Here is a 22,223-nt window from a genome sequence, read left to right as displayed (position 1 = left end):
GTTGTTTCCCAGGGAAAGCCACTCAGCACACGCCCCAAAGTGTTGCTTTTATATAACAGCAAAAGAAAGTTTTAAGCATGTGATTCTTCTGTATCAGGGAGACTTATCACCCTTTACAGTATTAGGAATAATCCATCTCAGGTTTTTTATTTCTCCTTTGATTTTTATATCTCTTTTATTTACTGAGCCCTGCAGCTGTGTATATGGGAAGGAAGGACAAAAAGCTCTGTGGGAATATATTTTGTAGATGCCTTGAAGTTATTGCATAGTTTCAGTGCGTCTGCATCACCAGTGAAGGCTCAGAGATGTGGAGAAGCAGCTCAATTATCTACTCTGGCTTTGGAAGAGAGCCAGAAGTTCCAAAACCCCCTTCCCTAAACAAACAGTCAGTCAGGAAAAAGAGGCACAGAATGTTTGAATAATGTTTCTGAAAAAGGATTCCTCTGTTACTCAAAAGACATGGCAACCAGTAATAATATAATGATGGGGAAAATCAAGAGCAGAGGAGACAGGATTCACAAGAATCTGATTTTCCACTGCACATGGCTGGTGCTGAGAGATGATGATGATTTATATATGGAATCCGAGCCTGCATTCACACAACATGCTTGACCTTGTTGCTGGATTCACACAATCTAATGGTCCCACTTAATATGTTCTCTTAACCATAGAATTGTAAGGGGCCATTTAAACCCTCCAATCCTACACTGTGCTGTGTACAGGTCTCCAAACTGAAGGATCCCAGGTGGGCTGTTCAGCCTGTGCTTGAACCCATCAAATGAAGGAGACTCTACCACCTCTCTGGGTCATTGGCTCCATCAACAAAACTGCTATTGCTGTTAGGAGTCTTTTCTAACATTCAGCTAGATCTCTGTCTCTGCCAGGTCTGCTAGAGACCTGGCAGATGCATTTGCAAGAAGAATGAAGACTGTAGTGCTTAGAACAGGAAGCATCACACCTTTTCTCATAGCAGTCAATGGGAGACATTCTCCAAAATAGGAGAAAATCTACCAGGGCAACACTGGCATAGTGATGTGTGTTGTTATTTTCCCATGATGACTATTAAAAATTTGGTTCCCATCTATACAACTTGTAAGTGCAGCCCTCTCCAATCTACTACATTCGAGATGTATTGGTGTTCAATTCCCATAATTCCAGTGAGCATGGAAATGTTGGGAGCTATTAGCTAACACATCTAGACAAAAGCAGAATAGGAAAGGCTTCATGGAATGTTTGGAATTAGGTGGTGTTAATTTGTATAGAATGAGATACTACTAATAGTATCCACCTTTTTTCTCTGCTATATTTTCTTTTACTTTAACTCCTCCTTCTGCTTTACAGTATGGTGTGAGTTATCGCTGTCTTCTGCGTCAAAATCAAGTGCTTCTGACAGCCCTAGAGGAGCTGCAAATGCACTGTGCCAGCCTGAAGAAGGAAAACAGTCTGCTGGTAAGGGGCATGCAAGAGTTCATGGAGTGTGTGGTACCCAAATATTGTTTAGTCAAGCAGAACTGAGCAGTCTGTGGCTCTCTAGATGTTGTTGGGCCTCAAGGTCCCATCCTTCTCGGTCATTAGTTAGGCTGGTTGACAGTGATGGGAGTGCAACAATATCTGGAGATCTATAAGTTGACAACCCTGAATTATTGTACTGAGCACCAAGGGTGCTTTATATAATCTCAAAAATGCATCTTTCCAATGGCATTTGGGAAAATAAAAAGGTTGCTATTGAAATTCTTAGTTCCAAATGATGCAGAGCAATGCTTTCAACACAGGGCTGAACAAACTGTTTTGGCACTTGAAATAGAATATCTAAGCCACGCTGCACTTCTACTAATTAAATCAGGGTACTACTTAGCAAGCCTTTGTCCTGCCAAAGTTTCACTGAATGAAAGGGCAAGATTTCCATAGCTCTATAATTGCTGTTAGGATTGGCATGGGAAGAATTTATTGCTGGCTGATGCCACTTGATTCAGATCTTTCTTGCATTCCTCCATCACTCTTAAGAACATCCTGAAAGTATTCCCTTCAGAGGCTGATGAACCTTGGGTTGTAAGGAGCTGTCTTGTTTTAAGCTAGGCTGTTGAGGCTGAGGGCTGGACCTAGCTGCTGACTGGAATGATGGGAACCAGGCTATAAAATACAGACAAGGCCAGGGTAAAGAAATGGGTGGGGCCAATGCAACAATGGCACTAGTTTTATATTAATTAAATACAATTAATTAAGCAGCATTTTTTGGAAGTGCTCTGGGGCTGCTCCTAAGGCTTAAGGGAAGCACATGAGGCCTCAGATTCTACATGCCTGCTCTACCTAGTTCAACATTCTCCAACCTGGTGCCCTTTCAGATGCCTCTACTGCACCTGGGGAAGACAGCAGTTGCCATCCCATATATCTGGAGGACATGTGCTGTTGTCAGCTTTGACTTGAAAGGTTTCTCCAAGATCTCAGACATTGAGAGAAGTTCTGCTCACAGAGAGTTACTACTCTTTCAGGAATTATTGTGACCCTTTGCGTACCAGTGTGGGCCACTCACCGCTTTCTAAATGCAGGAATAGATGATGTCATCCTCCATCCAACTCTCAGGCTTGACTTCCCTGCATGGATGGGAAGGGCAAGAAGCAGAGGAACAACCAATCAGGTCTAGTGGTGACCATAGTCCAGGCTGAACATCAGCCCAGCCCCTTGGCCAACCCACTGCAATCTGGAGTAGAATTTCTGAAGTTGGCTTAAGAAACGGCTGGGAGAGTCAGGGGAGATGAGCAACTTAGATTGCACTGTGGAATTGCCCCATGTCTCTACTCTGTCTCCAGATTGTCTACAAATTGTAACCTAAAATGCATCATCCAAGCTGCTCTCCATCCAGTTAGATTGCCTTCATCTCAGGTTAGCGCTCATGTTCTAACTGAAGTATTCATCGGCTGACCGTACCATACCTGGGGGAGAAAGTGGCAGTTTTCCTGCCCTCATTGCTGAATGAACTTATTTCCTGAGAATGGATCCCCCTCCAAAACTAAATCTGGGTTCAAAGGGCAGTTCAGACCTTTCTCCTTCTTTTCTGCTTCCCAGCGAAAGACCTGCTTCCCAGAGACTCAGGAGAAGGTGAGGCATTTGAAGAGGAAGAATGCAGAGCTGGCTGTCATTGCAAAACGTCTCGAGGAAAGAGCCAGGAAGCTGCAAGAGGCCAACCTCAGAGTTGTAAGTGACCCAACCCTGGGTGGCTGTCAGGCCCAGCCCAAGAACGACAAAGAATCAATCCAGCCAAACTTCAGTTCTTTATTTGCTCACATGGTATAGGCAGAGTCTTGCTAAACTAAAGCTACTCTACTAACCTAAAAGGAAATAACCTGGGAGGCTCTAGGGTGGGGCTACTCTGAACCTCTTAGTTTTCCCACGTTCCAGCTCTGGACTGTGATTTCTCTTATCTCACTCCCCTCCTTGGAATGTGCTGCCTCCTTCCTGAGAACTAGCTGCATTACTGTAGTCCATCACATCACCTCCCCCTTCATATTCCATCACATATTCCATCACATTCCATCACAGTGGCAGACAAGTTGTCAAGCTGCCCATGTTGTTGGGCTTAGTGCTCTGCAAAGGTGGCAAAAGTCCAGTTTATACTGGGATAACCCTATCAGTCTGTGGTAGCCAAAATTTCACTTTAAAAAGGCCTTGTGGCATCTTCAAAACTAAACAGGAGTTTGAATAGTAGTTAGAACTGTCTTTCCCATATTGGGTGGTTTTTTTTGTAAAAACTTTATTATTTTGAAGATATAGTTAAGATACAAACAAAGGAGAATATAGAACAGATAGAAAACAGAACTAAAGAAGAAAGAGCAAACTATAAAATTGTCGGTAGAGAGAAAAACAGAAAAGGAAAGTGACTTCTGACTTTCTCCGATATGGATATAGATAAATTTACAGATCTAATCTCCTACAATTAATTAACCTATCTTAACATTATTTCTATTAAAGCAAACCATATAATCTCTAAAACCCAAAATCAAAACATCATTTTTTTTCTATTACAAGCAAGTAGTCCAAAAGTGGTTGCCAAGTTGATATAAATGCCGAATTATCTCTTATTAAAGCTGTTAATTTAGCCATTTGAGCCAAGTCCATTCGTTTCACAATCCAGTCTTCAACTATAGGTATTCGTGGATCTTTCCATCACTGTGCATATAACGATCTTGCAGCTGTGATCATGAATAACAACAACACTCCATGTTGTTTCTCTAATTCCTTTTCCATCAACCCCAAAAGAACAAGTTCTGGTTTTCTTTGTATATTTACTTTGAGAATATTTTTAATAATAATACATATTTGATCCCAGAACTTTTTAGCCTTCTCACAAGTCCACCAAAGATGGTAAAAAGTTCTTTCACCCTGTAAACATTTCCAACCAACATTAGTTACACCATTATACATTTTTGACAACTTATCAGGAGTCCATATTGGGTGTTGAGACAGTACTTGTATACTACAAACTGCCAAGAGAAATCAGCAAAACCATAAATTGAAGAATTCAGTGAGCCACCATCCATAAAATAGGAGGTAGCCTGCTGCATCTCCAGATGATTGACTATTCTGGTCTTTCCCACTTTGAATCACCTCTGCTGCAGGCAGGCTTCCTGCACAGTCTTTGCATCTGTTGCATGATTTTACAGAGAAGTATCAAAATTATTTTTTCACAGTAGAGTCTGTTATATTTCTCTGTGACTTCGTGCCCTGCATTCACCTCTTTCCAACCAAGTTCTGTGCAGTGCAGGTAACCTCTCCCTTCTCTGATTGGAATGGGGTTGGATCATTCAAATAGACCAGTGGATTCCCTCTTTCACAACTGACTGCTTGCTGTATTTCTGTTTGATTCACTAGAATTGCCACTCAGGAGAACCAGTTTGTGACTTTTGGTTCCTTGGGGACTAGATAATTGTCAGACTTATGAGGTAGCCCAGACAGGAAGCACAGCCAGATGACCTAATTCTGCTTTATTGTAAGGTTACATTAATAGAATCTTGCAAGTCTGAAAGTACATCCCTCCCCCTATCTCCTTTACAGCCCAAGAAACTAGGGAGGGTCTCTTCTGAGCCTTTTACCCTGCCCACATTCCTGCTGTGGGCTAAACTGCCTTTTATCTGACCATTCCCTTGGCTGCATCTCATTGCCATGCTCCCAGGGTCATTCCCACATACCATTACAATAATCCTGATTCTTTGATATTCAAAAAATAAACTTTTTTGAAAAGCAATTAATTCTTTTTCTTGACTGTCAGTATTATGAAGCCCTAAGTTAAGTCTGTTGTACTAGCCTACAGAGACTGGAATTCTGATCCTTTGCTCAGCCATGAAAATTATGGATGGATTTAGAATTTTCAGTCTCTTACCCTCTCTTCACACCTGTACATACCCACATACCCTTTGTGGTTTATTATTGATTGTTCCCCACATGTGTTGTCATTTTTGTATGGAAGAGTCTGTAGTTTAGTACAAAAATATGTTTTGTTTGCAAGAAAATTCCAGTTTAATCCCTGGTGTGGCCAGGTGTGATTGGGAAAGTCCCAGCTAGAAACTTTAGAGAAGGAATAAACTGTAACTCCCATCAATCTTAGTCAGTATGATCAATAGTAAAGCATGATGGGAGTTGCAGTCCATCAGCATCTGGTGGGCCTTACATTGCCTGCCCTTGCCTTAGAAATATGTTTCTGGTCAGGTTAGATAGAACTGAGCCAGACAGAACAATGGTTTGACTCTTAAGACAGCTTCTTATCTACTTAGCCATTTATTTATTTGTCCCAAAGATTGGCATATTAGACAACTATTGGCCTTTTCTTTCTGTAGGTGAACACACCAATAAATGTGAAGAGCTCCTGTGCTGGGCTGTGCAAAAGGGCGCTGGTGCGCCAACGGGCTACAGATCTCCAAGAACAAGCCAGTGCACTCTTGATGAAAGACAAACAGATCAATGCTTTACAGAGGGAATGCCAAGAACTTCAAGCTAAAATCATGGGTGGAAAGGTGAATGTTTACCACTGAGTACACTCAGGCTGATGTTGTCCAGATGTGGTAAACCTCCATCCATTGTGAGTGAGCACTAGGATTTGGATCCAGGCCCATCTGGACCAGGGTTATCACCTTTTTCTGTCTCTGCTTCTACACTTCCAAGTGTATACAGTACAGAAAAGTAGCCAATGGAGTTTTTCCTGTCTCTTGATCATCATGCTCAGAAAAGCCTCATGGGTTTTGTTACTGTAGCCAGAAAGCCTTCTTCTGTTAGGGCACCAGCTGAGTATCTCTGGTATCACAGAATTTCCATCAATATTCTAACTGTTCAAGAAGATATTTTTTTCAGATACTAAATACTGCTACATCACTCTCTGTGGAAAGTAAACGTTTAGTTTGACTGGGCAAAAGCTCACACAGGATTATAGGATAAAGAAAAATATTCACTGCTGGTAGGCAGTGGAGTTGTGAAGGGGGAGCTAGGGAGGAAGAGCAATTAAGGACCAGAACGGATAATCGGCATAGCAAAGGTCCATAAGCCAGACAAAAGATTGGGAAGCAAGGAACTGGAAGGATGACTGGAAGAAGCACACAGTTGAAATGTAAAAGGTGGGGAAAACCTTACCAGGGATTCGAGCAGGTGGGACTTCATGCTCTGGACAGATGTTTGGAGGTGAAGGAGAAGGAGATGATATGGGAAGTAAGAAGATCAAAGGGACAGAGTAGGGCCCAGGTCACTGGCTGGTTTGAATGAGCCAGCTTAAATTTATGCTGCAGGTCTTTTGTGTCTCCTAATTTTTCTTTCCAGACTGCTAGGATGTTATGAAATGTGAAGTGCTTGAAATCTGAAATATGCCTTTTCTTTCACTATTAATATCAGGGACACTGTGTTTAATCAGTTAAATAACTCAGACTTCCCCAGCCTGCTGCCCTTCAGAGGTACTGGGCTTCAACTCCCATAATCCCCAGCCAGCCCAGTTAAAGGGGATTATTCACACTTCCGGAGGGCAACAGGTTGGGGAACTCTGGGTTAGATTTATCATTGAAAAAGGATTTTGGGTCAATAACAGAGGCTCATCAGCAGACGCATTTTCTCTTTAAAACCTTTTGTTCAAGTGCAGCCAACAAGTGTTATCTGAGCAGAAGCACTCTCTCCTCTGTGTGAGAGGACAAAGACTCTCTCTTCTAAGGTGTTGCTTGTAGGTTCAGCACAGACATTTACTGTCTAAGAGGAAACAAAACTGTAGTTGGTCATTTGCTCTGTAATAGTTTTCTCATATGCAAATATAAGCCATTTTCTCTAGTTAATAAGCCACCTAAGATTTATTTGATCTGGTAAGTGACAATTTCTCTTTTTCTAGGAAGGTCCTCCTGGTCTGCCTCTTCTAGATTTCCACCATTTGCTGCGAGAATCTCAGAAGGAGGTGCTGCGGCTACAGAGACAGATTGCTCTGAAGAATTTCAAGGCAGCCCTGGAGCCCTGTCGCCAGGGATCAGGAGACTCGTCTGTGGCTTTTGCAAGGGACGTGGGGCTCCCCACGTCAGCCAGGTCCACCTGCTCAAATGGTTTTTCTCCTACAAGGGTATCACAGCCATGGCAGATGCTCTGCATAGCAGTGGAGGAGACCAACCAGGTGAATTCTTTAAACTCCTTCCAGTTTATTATTATGCATCTTGTCTACCTTCTAATGGAATTATCCACCATTCTTAGAATATCAGGCCAAAACCAGATTCGTGATCACTTCTTTGCCACTTAACATGGATACAGCATTTGCTGTTTTACTCTTCCATTGGTCCACTGCAACTCTAAGTTGGTGAAGACATTCAACTGGAAGCGGGGCATATTTGGGAAAAGAACTGAGTGAAAGAGTCAAGTGAAGCTTAAAAGCATTGCCATAACATATTGTATTTATTTCTTCATTTATTTAAAACATTTTATCCCACTGTTTAGCTAAAAGACCTCCAGCGTGGCTTACATATATTAGCAAGAAGACTCTAAAAATACATGACATATACATTCTGCATCCACAGAACTCACCTAACCAGCTACGGAATCACCCCATTTTTCTGGGTGTTCACAATACATTTCCTCATTAGCAAATCTAGCGAGACTTTTCTTTTTAGCATGCAGCCAGGATTGTTGGATGATAAGAAGCTTTTTTTATTCCAATAACAGGCTCAGCAATTTGAACCTGTTTCCCATGTTCTGCTCCATTTCTCACTAGGCCATATTTTATTTGTTTGTTTGTTTGATTGATTGATTTCTACAGCTGCCCATCTCAGCAAGTGATTCTGGGCGGCTTATTTTCTATCCCACCTTTATTAGTTTTATAAATAACTCAAGGCAGGGAACATTCCTGTTACTCCTTCCTCCTCCTATTTTCCCCACAACAGCAGCCCTGTGAGGTGAGTTGGGCTGAGAGAGAGGGACTGGCCCAAGGTCGCCCAGCCGGCTTCCGTGCCTAAGGCGGGACTAGAACTCACAGACTCCTGGTTTCTAGCCTATTGCCTTAACCACTAAACCAAACTGTGGTTTGTTGCCTCTTTCCCCTGTCCTAAAGACCAATTAAATTATAGTGCCAATAGGTATAATAACTGTGGTTGACAGCTGCCCAGACCAGGAATTCCTGACTTATTTTCACCCCAGCCATGAACCCTTAGGTATAACATGATGAGTCACTGTTGTCTCCCTTCTTCCTATTCTACCTTCATTACATGCAAACCAACAAAAGTACAGACATACTTTTATCATGCTTGAACCTTCCTTAAAAATTCTGACTGCAGGAAAAACAGGGGAGATTTGGAGCCGGACTTTGTTTCCTACTTGCAGCTCTTCCGGATCCTAATCTGGATTCTGGAAGTCTGGGAGGTCAGGTCTGGGAGTTCCCACTTTTCACGCAAGGGCCCTTCCTCCACCCGCAGCTTGGAGCCTTTCCCTGCCCAGTGCTGAGCTGCGAGTATTCCTCCCTCTTTGTGAGGGCAAAGTGGTTCAGTCCCACCAGCCAATCTGCCGGGCTGGAGCTGCACCAGCACAGAGCTGTCTGTGGTGCTGAAACAGGAGGCAGGTAGGAAGGCGCTGACTAGACCAATTTTGTACAGGCCGCGTTGCTTTTGGGGTGGCAAAGGGTCCAGAGGGAGGCAGCGTCTTTTGGCGGAAAAGAGGATCGGGAGGTTGAACCAGCCTTCATGGCATTGCATTTGTGAGAAACCTACTCTTGGGTGACCTGCTTTGAGGAGATAACAGCAAGAGGCTCCATATCAGGGTTCCGTAAATTTAGCCAAGAGGGGTAGGTTTTAGAGCCCCGTTGTGTGTTGAGTCATTATTAAGTATCCCTGAATTGTTGTTGTTTTTTTTAGTAATTTTCTTTCTAGAACAGAGAAGTGGCAGATCTATTTCATCTTGTAGGCAGATTACCTTTCCCAGTGTGTTTCCTGGAACCTCCAGCTAAAACAGTCCTACACTGCTGGACAGTGAAAGGTGCTGGATTTTGAAGAACCATTTCAAGCCAAAGTAGAAGTACTGGCCAAGATCTGGTTTCATGCAAGGCAGTTTTCATTTGTTCATGCAGGATTATAGTGGAAAAAGCCACCTCCTGAGCAGATCAGAAGCTTTCCATCCATTCAGGAGTTTCTATAATTTGCTCCTTGTTTAAATGTCTCAGCTCCAGAAAAATATAGCTGTTTCAGCTCAGGATGAGACAGCTTCATAGGTGTCAAAGTAGGATTTTAATCAACAGAAAACACATACTCTTGGCCAGATTTTTCTCCCACAATTTTTCAGGTACTGCCAGATTAGTAAGGATTACAATCTCAAACACCAATATATATTTGAAACAGAACAGTCCCCACACCCAGCTATGTTAGACTATATTTCACATAATCCCCAGTTAGCACTAGCATTGATTGTCCTGGCTGGGGATGATAGGAGATGAATCTAACTCATTTGAAGGTGCCAGGTTAGGGAAGAGAGTCTTAAAATTTCTGAATCTTCTTGTTCATTAATTTACATGACTCACAGATTGAAGCTGAGAAGTGATATTCTGGGTTTACTATTAGAGTTTCCTGGCATTAATGGGCTGGCTGTTGATTGAAGTCAAGCCCTTGAGGCACCTGGCAATAAATACAGTAATACTTTACCCTGTATTAAAACCAGATAAAAGCTAATGATTAATGCATAGAGAGGGAGCTTAGATAGTCAATTCATGTTTATATCATTTTTTTGATTTTTCAAATTGGGATTATATATATCCCAATTCTGAAAATATGTATATGTATACAGTATGTGTATGTGTGTGTGTGTAATAAAATAAAAAAGTTTAGAAATTTAAATATCCAGAGTCATACAGAAATAGATACACAAATGGAATAATACTATATGCCATTAAAGGCCTAGGATGATAACATATTTATTTTTGATATAATTTTTTTATATGCTACCTACCTCCTGAGACTAAAGGCAGTTTACAATTAAAGCGAACAAAAGTAATTAAAGTAAAATAGTGTCAGAACTAACTAAACTAGGTAGCCTTATAACTTAAATATCCAAATGTCCTGTAGAAAAATAAGGTCTCCAGTGCCTTCTTAAAAGCCAAGAGGTTGTAGGCATTCTATACATTAGAAGACAAGGTGTTTCAGGGTGTGGAGGCAGCCACCAAGGAGATGTGCTGATGGACTTCGATCCCCTCACTTCATATGGGGTGGGAAGCCTCAGCATACCCTCTCTCAGGGTGCATGGGGTAGGGTGGCTCTAGAAGGGAAAGATGGTTCTATAAGTGCCTGGGCATTAAGCCATATAGGGCAGTGAAGGTATTTCCAGGATTTTGAATTGCACTTGGAAGCAAGCATAACCAATGTAGTGACTGTAGTATAAGTGTAACATTGCTATATCTGCCACCTCTGGTTTGCAGACAGGCTAACACATTTTGGACTAGATGAAACTTCCAACCCTTGTGTAGACGGCACCAGAGTAGCCTATCTGCAAGATAAGAAGGGCATGAGTCACTGTTGCCAGGTTCTCTTTGTCAAAAAAAAAGTCTGCAATTGGCATACATGGTATGCTAGCAGGAACTGGAGGTCAGAAGGACCCTCAAACTGCAGATTTGCAACACTGGGGGAGTGCAACACTTTTGGGAGTCAAAGCTGGAAATGGAATTAAACCAAATCAATCAGTGACAATCAGTAGCTCCACCTTGCAGGAATTTGAGTTTAGATTCATTCAAGCCCTTACAGCCTCCAAGCACAGAGACAAGACTTTGACAGCTTTCTTGGTCCAGCCTAAGGTGATGATGTACCACCAAGTACCACCAGCATACTGGTGAAGCCTCACCCTAAACCAACAGATTACCTTCCCCAGCAGCTTCACATAAATATTAATAATATGGGGGGGAAGAGTGCATCTTGTGGAACGTCACATTGGAACAGCCACAGATACAGTTGTTTTTCTCCCCTGCACGCTGACTGGAATAACCACTTAGGACAGAGTAGAACCACTGCAAAACTGCCAAGCAGTACAGAAGAATACAGTAGTCAGTGGTATCACATGCCTCCATGAGGTCTAGTATAACCAAGTGGTCTAGTATAACCAACACCCTCCTCCATCTAGATTCCAACAAAGGTCATTTGCCAGGACAACCAATGCATTTCTATCCCCATCTCCTGGTCTGGATCCTGATTGCAAAGGGTGAAACCCAACATTTGTACAGTGTCACAAGATGCTCAAGGTGTTTGATGAGCATTTCCAGTTGTAATTTTTTCAGCAACCCTGTATTATTACCCCCCATAGCAACAATGAAGTCAAGAAAGGAAAATTATCTCAGCAGACATGAAATTTGTGCCTGGGCCTACTGATTACTAACTCAGTCTTTTCTACGTAAAAATATAAGGAGTCTTTATTAGATGCCACTTACAAGCTGGGCTCACTCAGCCCAGCATTCCGTAAGCAGTGCTGTGTTCTGATTATATGCCATGTCTAAACAAATCATGTGATGGTTTAATGGGATAGCCTGGTCCACACAACATGGACAGATAATAGTCCAGTTCTCACTGCATGCTGAACAACAAAACCACCAAACCTTATTTTAGCCTGATCCAGCTTATTGTGTGAATTCAGCCATAGAGTAGTCCACATTCCTGCCTAACTTCAGAGGTGACCCAGAGCAGTTCATCAGCAGCAAACAGATTTTCAGGAGAGAAAGTTGGCCTTAAGACAACTAAATCAACTTGCCAACCCAAATCAGTCAAGGATAACCTTGGACCACAAAATGAACAAGACCATTTGCTCTTCAGTTTGGCTGACATTTGTCTCTTTTACAGTCGGAGACAGGAGTGTTTCCTTTGGCAAGGGTGCAAGATAGAGAAGAAACATCATTTTCTGCCCCTGGGGTCAAACAACAAGTAGAGAATTTGGTGAGTTTTTAAAAAACTAATCTTTAACTCTTATCACAGCATATGACAGCATCTAACACAGCTTAGCCAATCTTAAAAAAGCTAAGGAGGATGACCTAGTTAGTCCTTGGATAGGACACTATCAGGAAATCCTAAATCTATTGGCTAGATGGGATGCTGAATAAAATTTCCAAAAGACAATGGCAAAAATTATTTTATGAGCTGTGAGCATCTTAAGGAAGTCTTGATCTTTATCTTGTGGAAACCTCATAAGTAGCTATGCCTTTTTTCACAGTTTGTTTCATTTTTAATTATGTGCAACTTTACCTTGTGCATTTAGTTTGATGGCAAGGAGATTCCTCCTTCAAAGTTTGGGTACACCTGTCTACTTGCTCTTTCTATTAATTTTTCCCTCTAATGTTCAGCTAGAATCTGTCTTTCTGTAATTTAATTGAAACTTCTGTAATGTAACTTATTCTGCATCCTGAGTTCTAGTCTAATAAAAAATGATTTAACTTTCTACTGGGTAACATTCTTCCAACTATTTGAAAAGTGTCCTCAAATACTCCCTCAGTCTTACCTTCTCAGGGCTAAACAGCCTTTCTCTCTTCATAAAAGCTGATTTTTACAAACAACAGCATACAGATGTACAACAACGTAATAAAGACATTAGGAACACTTATTAATATAGAGAGCCAGTTTGGTGTAGTGGTTAAGGCAGTGTTTCTCAACCTTGGCAACTTTAAGATGCGTGGACTTCAACTCCCAGAATTCCCCAGCCTTCAGCATCCCTGGAATTTATGCTGTCTCACTTGAAATAGGTGAGGCTGTTGGTGATCTGCCTTTCAGTTTGATTGTCCACTTTTCTCTTCTGGTAGGAGTCTGAGCTCACAAAGAAGAGGAAGCAATGTGAACATCTGGAGCATGAAGTAAAGAAGAAGCACAAGAGATGTGCACAGCTCGTAAGTGACTCCCCATCCCCACTGCTGGCATTGTGCTGCTGGCTTCTCGGCACACTCCCTGAGCTACCTTCAACAGGCAGAAGTGGGATGCCTAGAAACTCCCTAGGAAAGGAAGGTTCAGTATAATAACTAGGTAATAATAGTCAATCACTGATGCAGTAATTCAGCAATAGCAAGACGTTTCAAAGGGTGACAATAGTTGGAACGAAGGCTAGCAATTCCCCCCCACCCCCAAAGTTACCCATTAAGAACAGAGTGTCTGCTGGGGGTGGGGGTGGGAGGAGTCCAGAAACTCAAGATGGTGGCTGATTGTGTGATTGAAGCCCTGCCCCTTTTTTTATACGTGCTGTGATATTTTTTTGGTAAAAAAAATTTGCAGTTGGGGCTTTGACTGCACAGTAAGAGCTATCATTTTGACTTTTTAAAAAGCATACTTACACACCATGAATGGTCCATTAAGAAATCTAGCATTGGTAACGTTTGATTTTTCTGTTCAGAACAAATGGCTTTCTTTGTTGACCCAGACGTTAAATGTGTCGTTGGATCCTTCAAAGAGACAGCTTTCCATTACTAACTTACAGTCTCTTCTGCAGGTTTTTAAGATCTTAAACCAGCATTAAGGTGAAATGTTTAGATTGGACTGACATATTTTCACCGTAATTAGACATGACATGGAAGTGACATGGACATGGAAGTGAGGTTTCTCAAAAATGCTGAGTTAGGAATGAGATGAAAATGCCTAAATCGAAGGGTGCAGAAAGGGCAGCCTGGGGATCACATAGTGCCTACCAGCACCCTTATGTGGTCACCAGAGTACTCTGAGTGGGTGGAGCTAAGTCTTTTCCCCTTTTTGTATTTCTGGAATTTGGGGGACATTTTATGGAGCACAGTTGATATTTTAAGCTTTGCAGATGCTTAAAGTACTCATTTCATTGTTCTACAACTCCTAAACCTAATTATAAAAGTCTTTAAGTTCTGTGTTGCATAGATACTTTCATATGCTAATATTTCATCTAGCTTTACCCCAAAAGGTCCCTATTTAAAAAATGTCATATTGGAAATAAACGGCTTCACTGTACATATCATAACATTAAAATGATTCATATGGCATGCTATGCCATATTGTGGTAAGGGTTACCTAAGTGATGTCCATGGGTGTGTATGTGGTAAAGCCTACAAGATGTTTGTGGCTATGCCACCTTTGTGCACATGATGATCCATGCTACACTACCTTTGTACATACATGTGCAAAAGGAGTAGAGCTTCATTCATGGCATTGCACCTGCCATTTTGCAGATTTTGTCATAGCCCCATGATGCCCATGGCTTAGCTCATTATCTAAGCACAGAATATTGGTTAGGATGTAGGCGAGGAGTCCCTTAATCACAATTTATAAGCATGCATTCCAAATCTGGATTAATGGCTGGATGAAGGCTAAGAAGTCATCACTTCTTCAGAGAAATGAGCCTGGATGCAGGACTAGTCACAGAGTAGAACCATGCCCACCATTGCAGGCTTTTTTTCCATCTTCATCTATATATATTTCTGTGTGCATGATTGTGTGTAGGTTTTTTTCAAGACAAAGGGCTGTGGAAAAACACTGCCAGTGGCTATGACCCAAGTGGGCCACTGTATGCCTCCTTTTAGTAGGGGAAAAAACACACACAGATTAGGAGAGGCAGTGACTAATTGCAGAAAAAAATCATACACAACACTTAGCCATTGTGCATTATTGTCAACAGGACTTACCAGAAAAGGAATCCAGAGTTCTCAAATGACATCCTTCATCTTTCCAGAAGCCATTAGTGGACAGCTAGGACCACTGAATGGAGCAGAGCTTAACACAGTGGAGAAGCTGCGCACAGAAAAAGAATATTATCTTAAATAGCTTTAATGAGCACGTTAGAGAAATACACGCTCAGCCCTCCTAAGCATAAAGAATCACATGCTTAGACAAAGTAGGTTTAAAAGTAAAAAGAGTTTTACTGATTTTATTCTTGGTTCAGTTACATCCATCTTCGGTAGAAAAATGAAGATTCTTTGTTTCTTCTGTTCCCTATAATGAACTCTTAGCCCTCATAGCTGCTAAGAGCTGTGTGGAGAAAATGGGAAAAATCCTTCTTCAAGGCCCAAGCATGTGGCCATAATGGAGGGAGAGAGAGCAGCATGCATGCTGCCTCCTCAGTCAGTGGAAGAAGGAGGAAGAGAGAGAGAGGAAGTGGGAGTGGCAACAAACAGCTTCCTTGCACATAGAGTCTGCATTCCAGAGCAACTCATACATATGCTAATGAGGCATGCTGATTTGTTAACATCTCCAACATTTCCAAGATTAACAAACAGCCTTTGCTGCACAGCAACATGAAGTGCTTTTAGCAGGAGGAAGAGCTACTGATAACTTCAACAATCTTTTCCATGTTGTCGTCAAAATGCTGTTTTATACAATATTGTATTTTCATATCTGGTCTGCATGGATGCTATTCTGAAACTGTACTTTCTTTGCCTTGGAACCGCATATTTAGACCAGATTGCGCTTTCCTAAAAGTCCTTTCTGAAACCCTGAACTGATCTGTCATAGTGGGGAGAAATTCCTTTATACCCAGGAAATATATGCTGCTTTTTCCCACACAGGAGATCGAATTGCAGGAAGTGCGGAGTGATAATGCCCGACTATCCAGGGAGAATGCTGCGTTACAGGGGCAAGCTGAGTGGACTGAGAAGGTAATCATAAGCCCTTCTCTTGTTTCCCTCCACTTAAAGTATTGTAAGTTGGTGACTGTGGATCATGGATTTAGAGTTCTTAAGGAGGCCTTCCTGTGGACCACTATTGTCCTAACAGCCAGGAACCACGCTGAGACAAGGAACTGGTCTCTAATGTTTATTGCTAGTACATAACAGGAATCCTAACAAACTGAAGAAGCATGGGAAAACCCAGACATATAAACCCCAAAGGTTAAGGCGGTTCCGATCTGTGTCTCTTTGAATGGCTGACCAATTCCTCAGTGCTACGCATGCGCTTGACAGTCTGGATGGGAGCCCCCTGCTCTCCATCCGTACTCATGACAACTATATTCTATTACTTGGGGGACAGATATTATTTCATTGTAGAAAAATTGCGTGTGTGTGTGTGTAAAAATAATAACACATACACCTTCAACTGGCTGTAGCATAAAAAGCAGGGGGAAAGAATAGTATTAAAGCTGATGGACTGCTTCCTCCATAAAGTGCTGCTATCTGGGTGTTTATTCGCTTCCCCTGGATGTTGGTACAAAAAGAACTGCAGTGCCACATGTTCGCCAAGGAGAACGTGAGATGTGGATTAAAGCATTTCTGCAAAAGAACTAGTGATGTCCAATTTTCATAGAGTAATATGCCCAAGCCAGGAGAATTTCTTGATACAAATCTCATCTCAGTAACAAGCTCACTAAATTTTAGGCTAGCTTCTCTTCACTCAGCCCAAGATGGTTAAAGATCACTGGGTTGATTGGTTATTGATTATATATAGCCTACTCAATGGCAGAAGAATATCTGAATCACCCTGGCTGTAAGGTGAATGGAGGGACTGGACAACCTTGGTGAACTTGTGACACGACTGCAGTTCAGTGTATTGTGCAGTGTGTTATATGGTTCTTAGTAACGTATGGCTGTGAGAGCTGGACCATAAGGAGGGCTGAGCGAAGGAGGATAGATGCTTCTGAACTGTGGTGTTGGAGGAAAATTCTGAGAGTGCCTTGGACTGCAAGAAGATCAAACCAGTCCATCCTCCAGGAAATTAAGCCAGACTGCTCACCTGAGGGAATGAAATTAAAGGCAAAACTGAAATACTTTGGCCACATAATGAGAAGACAGGACACCCTGGAGAAGATGCTGATGCTAGGGAGAGTGGAAGGCAAAAGGAAGAGGGGCCGACCAAGGGCAAGATGGATGGATGCTATTCTAGAGGTGACGGACTCGTCCCTGGGGGAGCTGGGGGTGTTGACGACCGACAGGAAGTTCTGGCGTGGGCTGGTCCATGAAGTCACGAAGAGTCGGAAGCGACTAAACGAATAAACAACAACAAATTGATTCAGGGTGGTAAAACTGCACAATGGAATGACCCATATTTGCAGTCCTCAGTAGGACTGCAAATCTTCCAAGACAGGCTTTTATAGAGCTGCATTTTCAGACCATGCTGAAAGAATGCTGAGGGGAGATACAAAGGGATCTTAGTAAGCTGATTTGGTTTGTAATTTGTTTATTTGTTTGTTTGTTTTGTTATATTTTATTTATTTATTGAATATATATAGCTGCTCATCTCACTTGCATGGGACTCTGGGTGGCGTACACAATTAAACCAAAAACTAAACGTAATTCAATCATTAAAACCAATTAAAGCCAGTTAAAAAAACTATAATAACAAAAAGACAGGGAAGAATGCAGTCTAAACTTATACCAGCCATTTAATGGGCTCCACACTTCCATGGGATCCCCAGGCCTGAAGGCAAAACCAAGTTCTGAGGGCCTTCTGGAAGGCCAACAGGGTTGGGGCCAATCTCACCTCAGGGGGAGTTGCCCAAACCATAAGGTTGCGATAAAGTTGTTGTTGTTGTTGTTGTAGTTGTTGTTATTGAGGGATATTTATGAAGTCCACATATTTCCATTAACCATCTGTTTTCCTCTACAGTATTTATTCTGTCTACATTCAATACAAAGCAATACCTGGCTGGAGTTTGCATAGATTTCCATTCCTTTTGTTCACTTGCATCATCCACTTAAGAAAGTCTTTCTGATTTGGAGTCTTCCCAATTTATCTATTTATTTAATTTTTATCCCACCTTTATTATTTTTATAAATAACTCAAAGATGGCTAACATACCTAATACTCCTTCCTCCTCCTATTTTCCCCACAGCAGCAACCCTGTGAGGTGGGTTGGGCTGAGAGAGAGGGACTGGCCCATGGTCACCCAGCCAGCTTTCACGCCTAAGGCAGGACTAGAACTCTCAGTCTCCTGGTTTCTAGCCCGTTGCCTTAACCACTAGACCAAACTGGCTCTTTGGTTTTTTGATTTGGTGGCTATGGAAGTCAAATATATCAATATATACGTACATGCATACATACATTTCAAAAAGACCCAACCACCATATATGTGTATGGTCATGCCTACAGTTGCATCAAATTCATTTTGATGGAACAGATTAATCAAACCCAAAATAGTTTCTCCAGAAGGGATTGTAATGCTCCATCGTGTCAGAGAGAGATTTTTTTTTAATGGACTTCTGTCTCTCCTATTGCAGGTTGAATCCGAAAATGCTGACTTAAGGCTGCAGGTGACTGTAGTGACTGAGGAACGGGATTCTGCTCTTCAGAAAACCCAGGAACTCCAGGACAGGCTGGAGAGTCTCGGGCAGGCACTTAAGGTTTGTGGGTAAAGGCTTTCCCAGAGTAGCTGTCTTCTACAGATGTAATCTTTAGTTTTAGAAAATTGGCAGGCAGAAGGTTCATCCAAGCTTTAACAAACCTCTTTTGTAAATCCAATATAAAAGAATTATCCAGGTCACTCTCTTGGTTTATTATTTGTAATTCCCTTTTGATTTTTAAAGTATCAACCAATTTCTTTTGTATGTCCAATGAAACATCTTTTTCCATGTCATTCTTGTAGCCTTTCATATATAGATCCACTATCAGTGTCAACTTTGTCTCTGTCTTGTCAGATAAAAACGTTTCAGATAAAACTTCTTCTTTTTCTGCCATTTCTTCCAAAACTTCTTTTGGACACAATCTATCCATAAAAGCATAGAAGCAAACATTGCTATTGATATTGTTGGTATTATTGATCAGAAGTTAATGTCAACAAGGTTCTATGAATTTCCTGATTTACATAGCTCAGAATGAAAAAAGGGTCTGGGAGAGGATCACTCAGCTTGTGAGGATCACTCAGCTAAGCAATGTATTTGTTTATTAGAATGTATTAGCCACCCAACTGGACTCTTCCTGGTCTTCTTATTTTCCAGCACATGAGAGATGTTGCAGAACGAAGGCAGCAGCTGGAGCATCAGCACGAGAAGGCCTTGCAGGCCTTGCAAAAGAAACAAGATGAAGTCAGACAGCTCCAGCAGGTGACTTCTGTCCTTCTTTCTTCCGGGTTTATTCACCCAAACCTGATTCTTCCATCAACGGAAGGCTCATGTATGGATGTGTAAACAGACCCCGTTGGCAAGAACTGCCTGGCTTAGGAGGTTAAGGAAAAATTCTAATTGTGGGGTTTGTACTGTGATGGTTCATTCAGCCCATAGCAATGCCTGGTGATGTAAACAGAGGCAAACTGCAGAAGGATGGGGAAACACCACCTTGCCATTGTGCAAGGTGAAATTGCTTATGCTCACACCAACAAATAATTGGATTCTCCCCTATTGTTACTTACATATTTTATTTATCCATCCATTCATTTAATCTGCTTCACCTCAATTAGCAGGGTGGTCAACAGTTTGCAAACAACATACAACATAGGTAGTCCTCGCTTAACAACCATTTGTTTAGTGATGGTTCAGACATACAATGTTGCTGAAAAAACAACTTGTGACCTGTCCTCACACTTACGACCTTTGCAGCGTCCCCACACCCACATGATCACAGCTTGGGCGCTTGGCAACCAGTTCACATTTATTACCATCACAGCATCCTATGGTCACATGATCACCATTTTTTATCTTTCCAGATGGCTTCTGGCAAACAAAATCAATGGGGAATCATGTGATTCACTTAATGACCATGTAGTTCGCTTAATGCCCATGGTGATTCACTTAATGATTCCCACAAGAAAGATCATAAAATCGGGTCAGATTTGCTTAATGACTGCTTTGCTTAGCAAGTGAAAATCTGGTCCCAGTTGTGGTTGATAAGCAAGGATTACCTGTAGTATAATAAAATATCCACAATAAAAAAAGTAAAATCCTAACAAATGCACCAGTGAAAACAAAACTATCCACCATCCACTGGCATCATCTCAGTTGCTGTAAACCCTCTGAAACAACTGTCTTTAATAGAATCCAGAAGGCCCATAATGTGGAGGCCAACTCAATATCAACTGGGAGTCTGTTCCATGGTTGGGATGCAACGGTGGCAAGTACCCTCACTTCCTCTCACCTCACAGTAGTGGGCAAACACAAGCAGTGTCTCCCTGGACTTAATTCCAGATATACAGAATACCAAGATATTCTTGATCATGCAAAGCAATTTTTAAAAAAAAAAAATAGACCAAATTCACTCATTATAATATAGCTTGATTACGGTTTACAGTGTTGTGTGGGTTCACCCATCATAAGCCATGGTTTATTGCTTAACATGATGCATGAACCTAATCAGTAATGGCTTATTCAGCACACTACGTGCTAATACAGAATTTGTAAATTCAGCACACTATATTCAGCAAACTGTATGCTGAGCAGAATTTGTAAATTCAGTCAAGTCTGCAAGCAGATCACCCACTTCTGTATCGGCAAAGAAAAATGTTCCTTAACTCCGAACATGAAGAGTGAACAGAGAAGGGCAAATAATTTAATGGTTTCACAAAAATGTAAACCACTATAGTCATGTTTCAAACAATCCAGGATTTTAGTAGAGAAGACTGGAGAAATATGATAAATGATACTGTTGATATTATCTTATCCCACCCAAGCGGATAACAATATCGGGGATAGCTTTGACGGTGTGGTCAGTGAGCTAGAGCCAGACATCCTGAAGAGTGAGGTTGAGTGGGCCTTAAGAAGCATTGCTAATAAGAAGGCAGCAGGAGATGATGGCATCCCAGCTGAACTGTTCAAAATCTTACAAGATGATGCTGTCAAGGTAATGCATGCTATATGCCAGCAAATTTGGAAAACACAAGAATGGCCATCAGATTGGAAAAAATCAACTTATATCCCCATACCAAAAAAGGGAAACGCTAAAGAATGTTCAAACTATCGAACAGTGGCACTCATTTCACATGCCAGTAAGGTAATGCTCAAGATCCTGCAAGGTAGACTTCAACAATTCATGGAGCGAGAATTGCCAGATGTACAAGCTGGGTTTAGAAAAGGCAGAGGAACTAGGGACCAAATTGCCAATACCCGCTGGATAATGGAAAAAGCCAGGGAGTTTCAGAAAAACATCTACTTCTGTTTTATTGACTATTCTAAAGCCTTTGACTGTGTGGACCATAACAAATTGTGGCAAGTTCTTAGTGGTATGGGGATACCAAGTCATCTTGTATGCCTCCTGAAGAATCTGTATAACGACCAAGTAGCAACAGTAAGAACAGACCATGGAACAACGGACTGGTTTAAGATTGGGAAAGGAGTACGGCAGGGCTGTATCCTCTCACCCTACCTATTCAACTTGTATGCAGAACACATCATGTGACAAGCTGGGCTTGAGGAATCCAAGGCTGGAGTTAAAATCTCTGGAAGAAACATTAACAATCTCAGATATGCAGATGATACCACTTTGATGGCTGAAAGCGAAGAGGAACTGAGGAGCCTTATGATGAAGGTGAAAGAAGAAAGTGCAAAAGCTGGCTTGCAGCTAAACCTGAAAAAAACCAAGATTATGGCAACCAGCTTGATTGATAACTGGCAAATAGAGGGAGAAAATGTAGAAGCAGTGAAAGACTTTGTATTCCTAGGTGCAAAGATTACTGCAGATGCTGACTGCAGTCAGGAAATCAGAAGACGCTTAATCCTTGGGAGAAGAGCAATGACAAATCTCGATAAAATAGTTAAGAGCAGAGACATCACACTGACAACAAGGTCCGCATAGTTAAAGCAATGGTGTTCCCCGTAATAACATATGGCTGCGAGAGCTGGACCATAAGGAAGGCTGAGATAAGGAAGATCGATGCTTTTGAACTGTGGTGTTGGAGGAAAATTCTGA

The 22,223-nt window shown here is 41.7% G+C and overlaps 1 protein-coding gene across 1 annotated transcript in view; it reads left to right on the top strand.

Annotated features, from left to right (window-relative positions):
* Positions 1-22,223, top strand: part of TSPOAP1 (TSPO associated protein 1) — a 73,048-nt gene that overhangs the window by 10,425 nt on the left and 40,400 nt on the right. The window contains exons 2-9 of the mRNA XM_063291110.1: positions 1,342-1,449; positions 3,064-3,192; positions 5,829-6,005; positions 7,352-7,624; positions 13,253-13,336; positions 15,965-16,054; positions 18,608-18,730; positions 19,325-19,429. Of these exons, the coding sequence (XP_063147180.1) occupies positions 1,342-1,449; positions 3,064-3,192; positions 5,829-6,005; positions 7,352-7,624; positions 13,253-13,336; positions 15,965-16,054; positions 18,608-18,730; positions 19,325-19,429 (1,089 nt within the window). The remainder of the gene's footprint in view (positions 1-1,341; positions 1,450-3,063; positions 3,193-5,828; positions 6,006-7,351; positions 7,625-13,252; positions 13,337-15,964; positions 16,055-18,607; positions 18,731-19,324; positions 19,430-22,223) is intronic.

Source organism: Candoia aspera, chromosome 1 (genome assembly GCF_035149785.1).
Source record: "Candoia aspera isolate rCanAsp1 chromosome 1, rCanAsp1.hap2, whole genome shotgun sequence".
Classification (NCBI taxonomy): domain Eukaryota; kingdom Metazoa; phylum Chordata; class Lepidosauria; order Squamata; family Boidae; genus Candoia; species Candoia aspera.
This window is presented reverse-complemented; position numbering and strand designations above follow the sequence as displayed.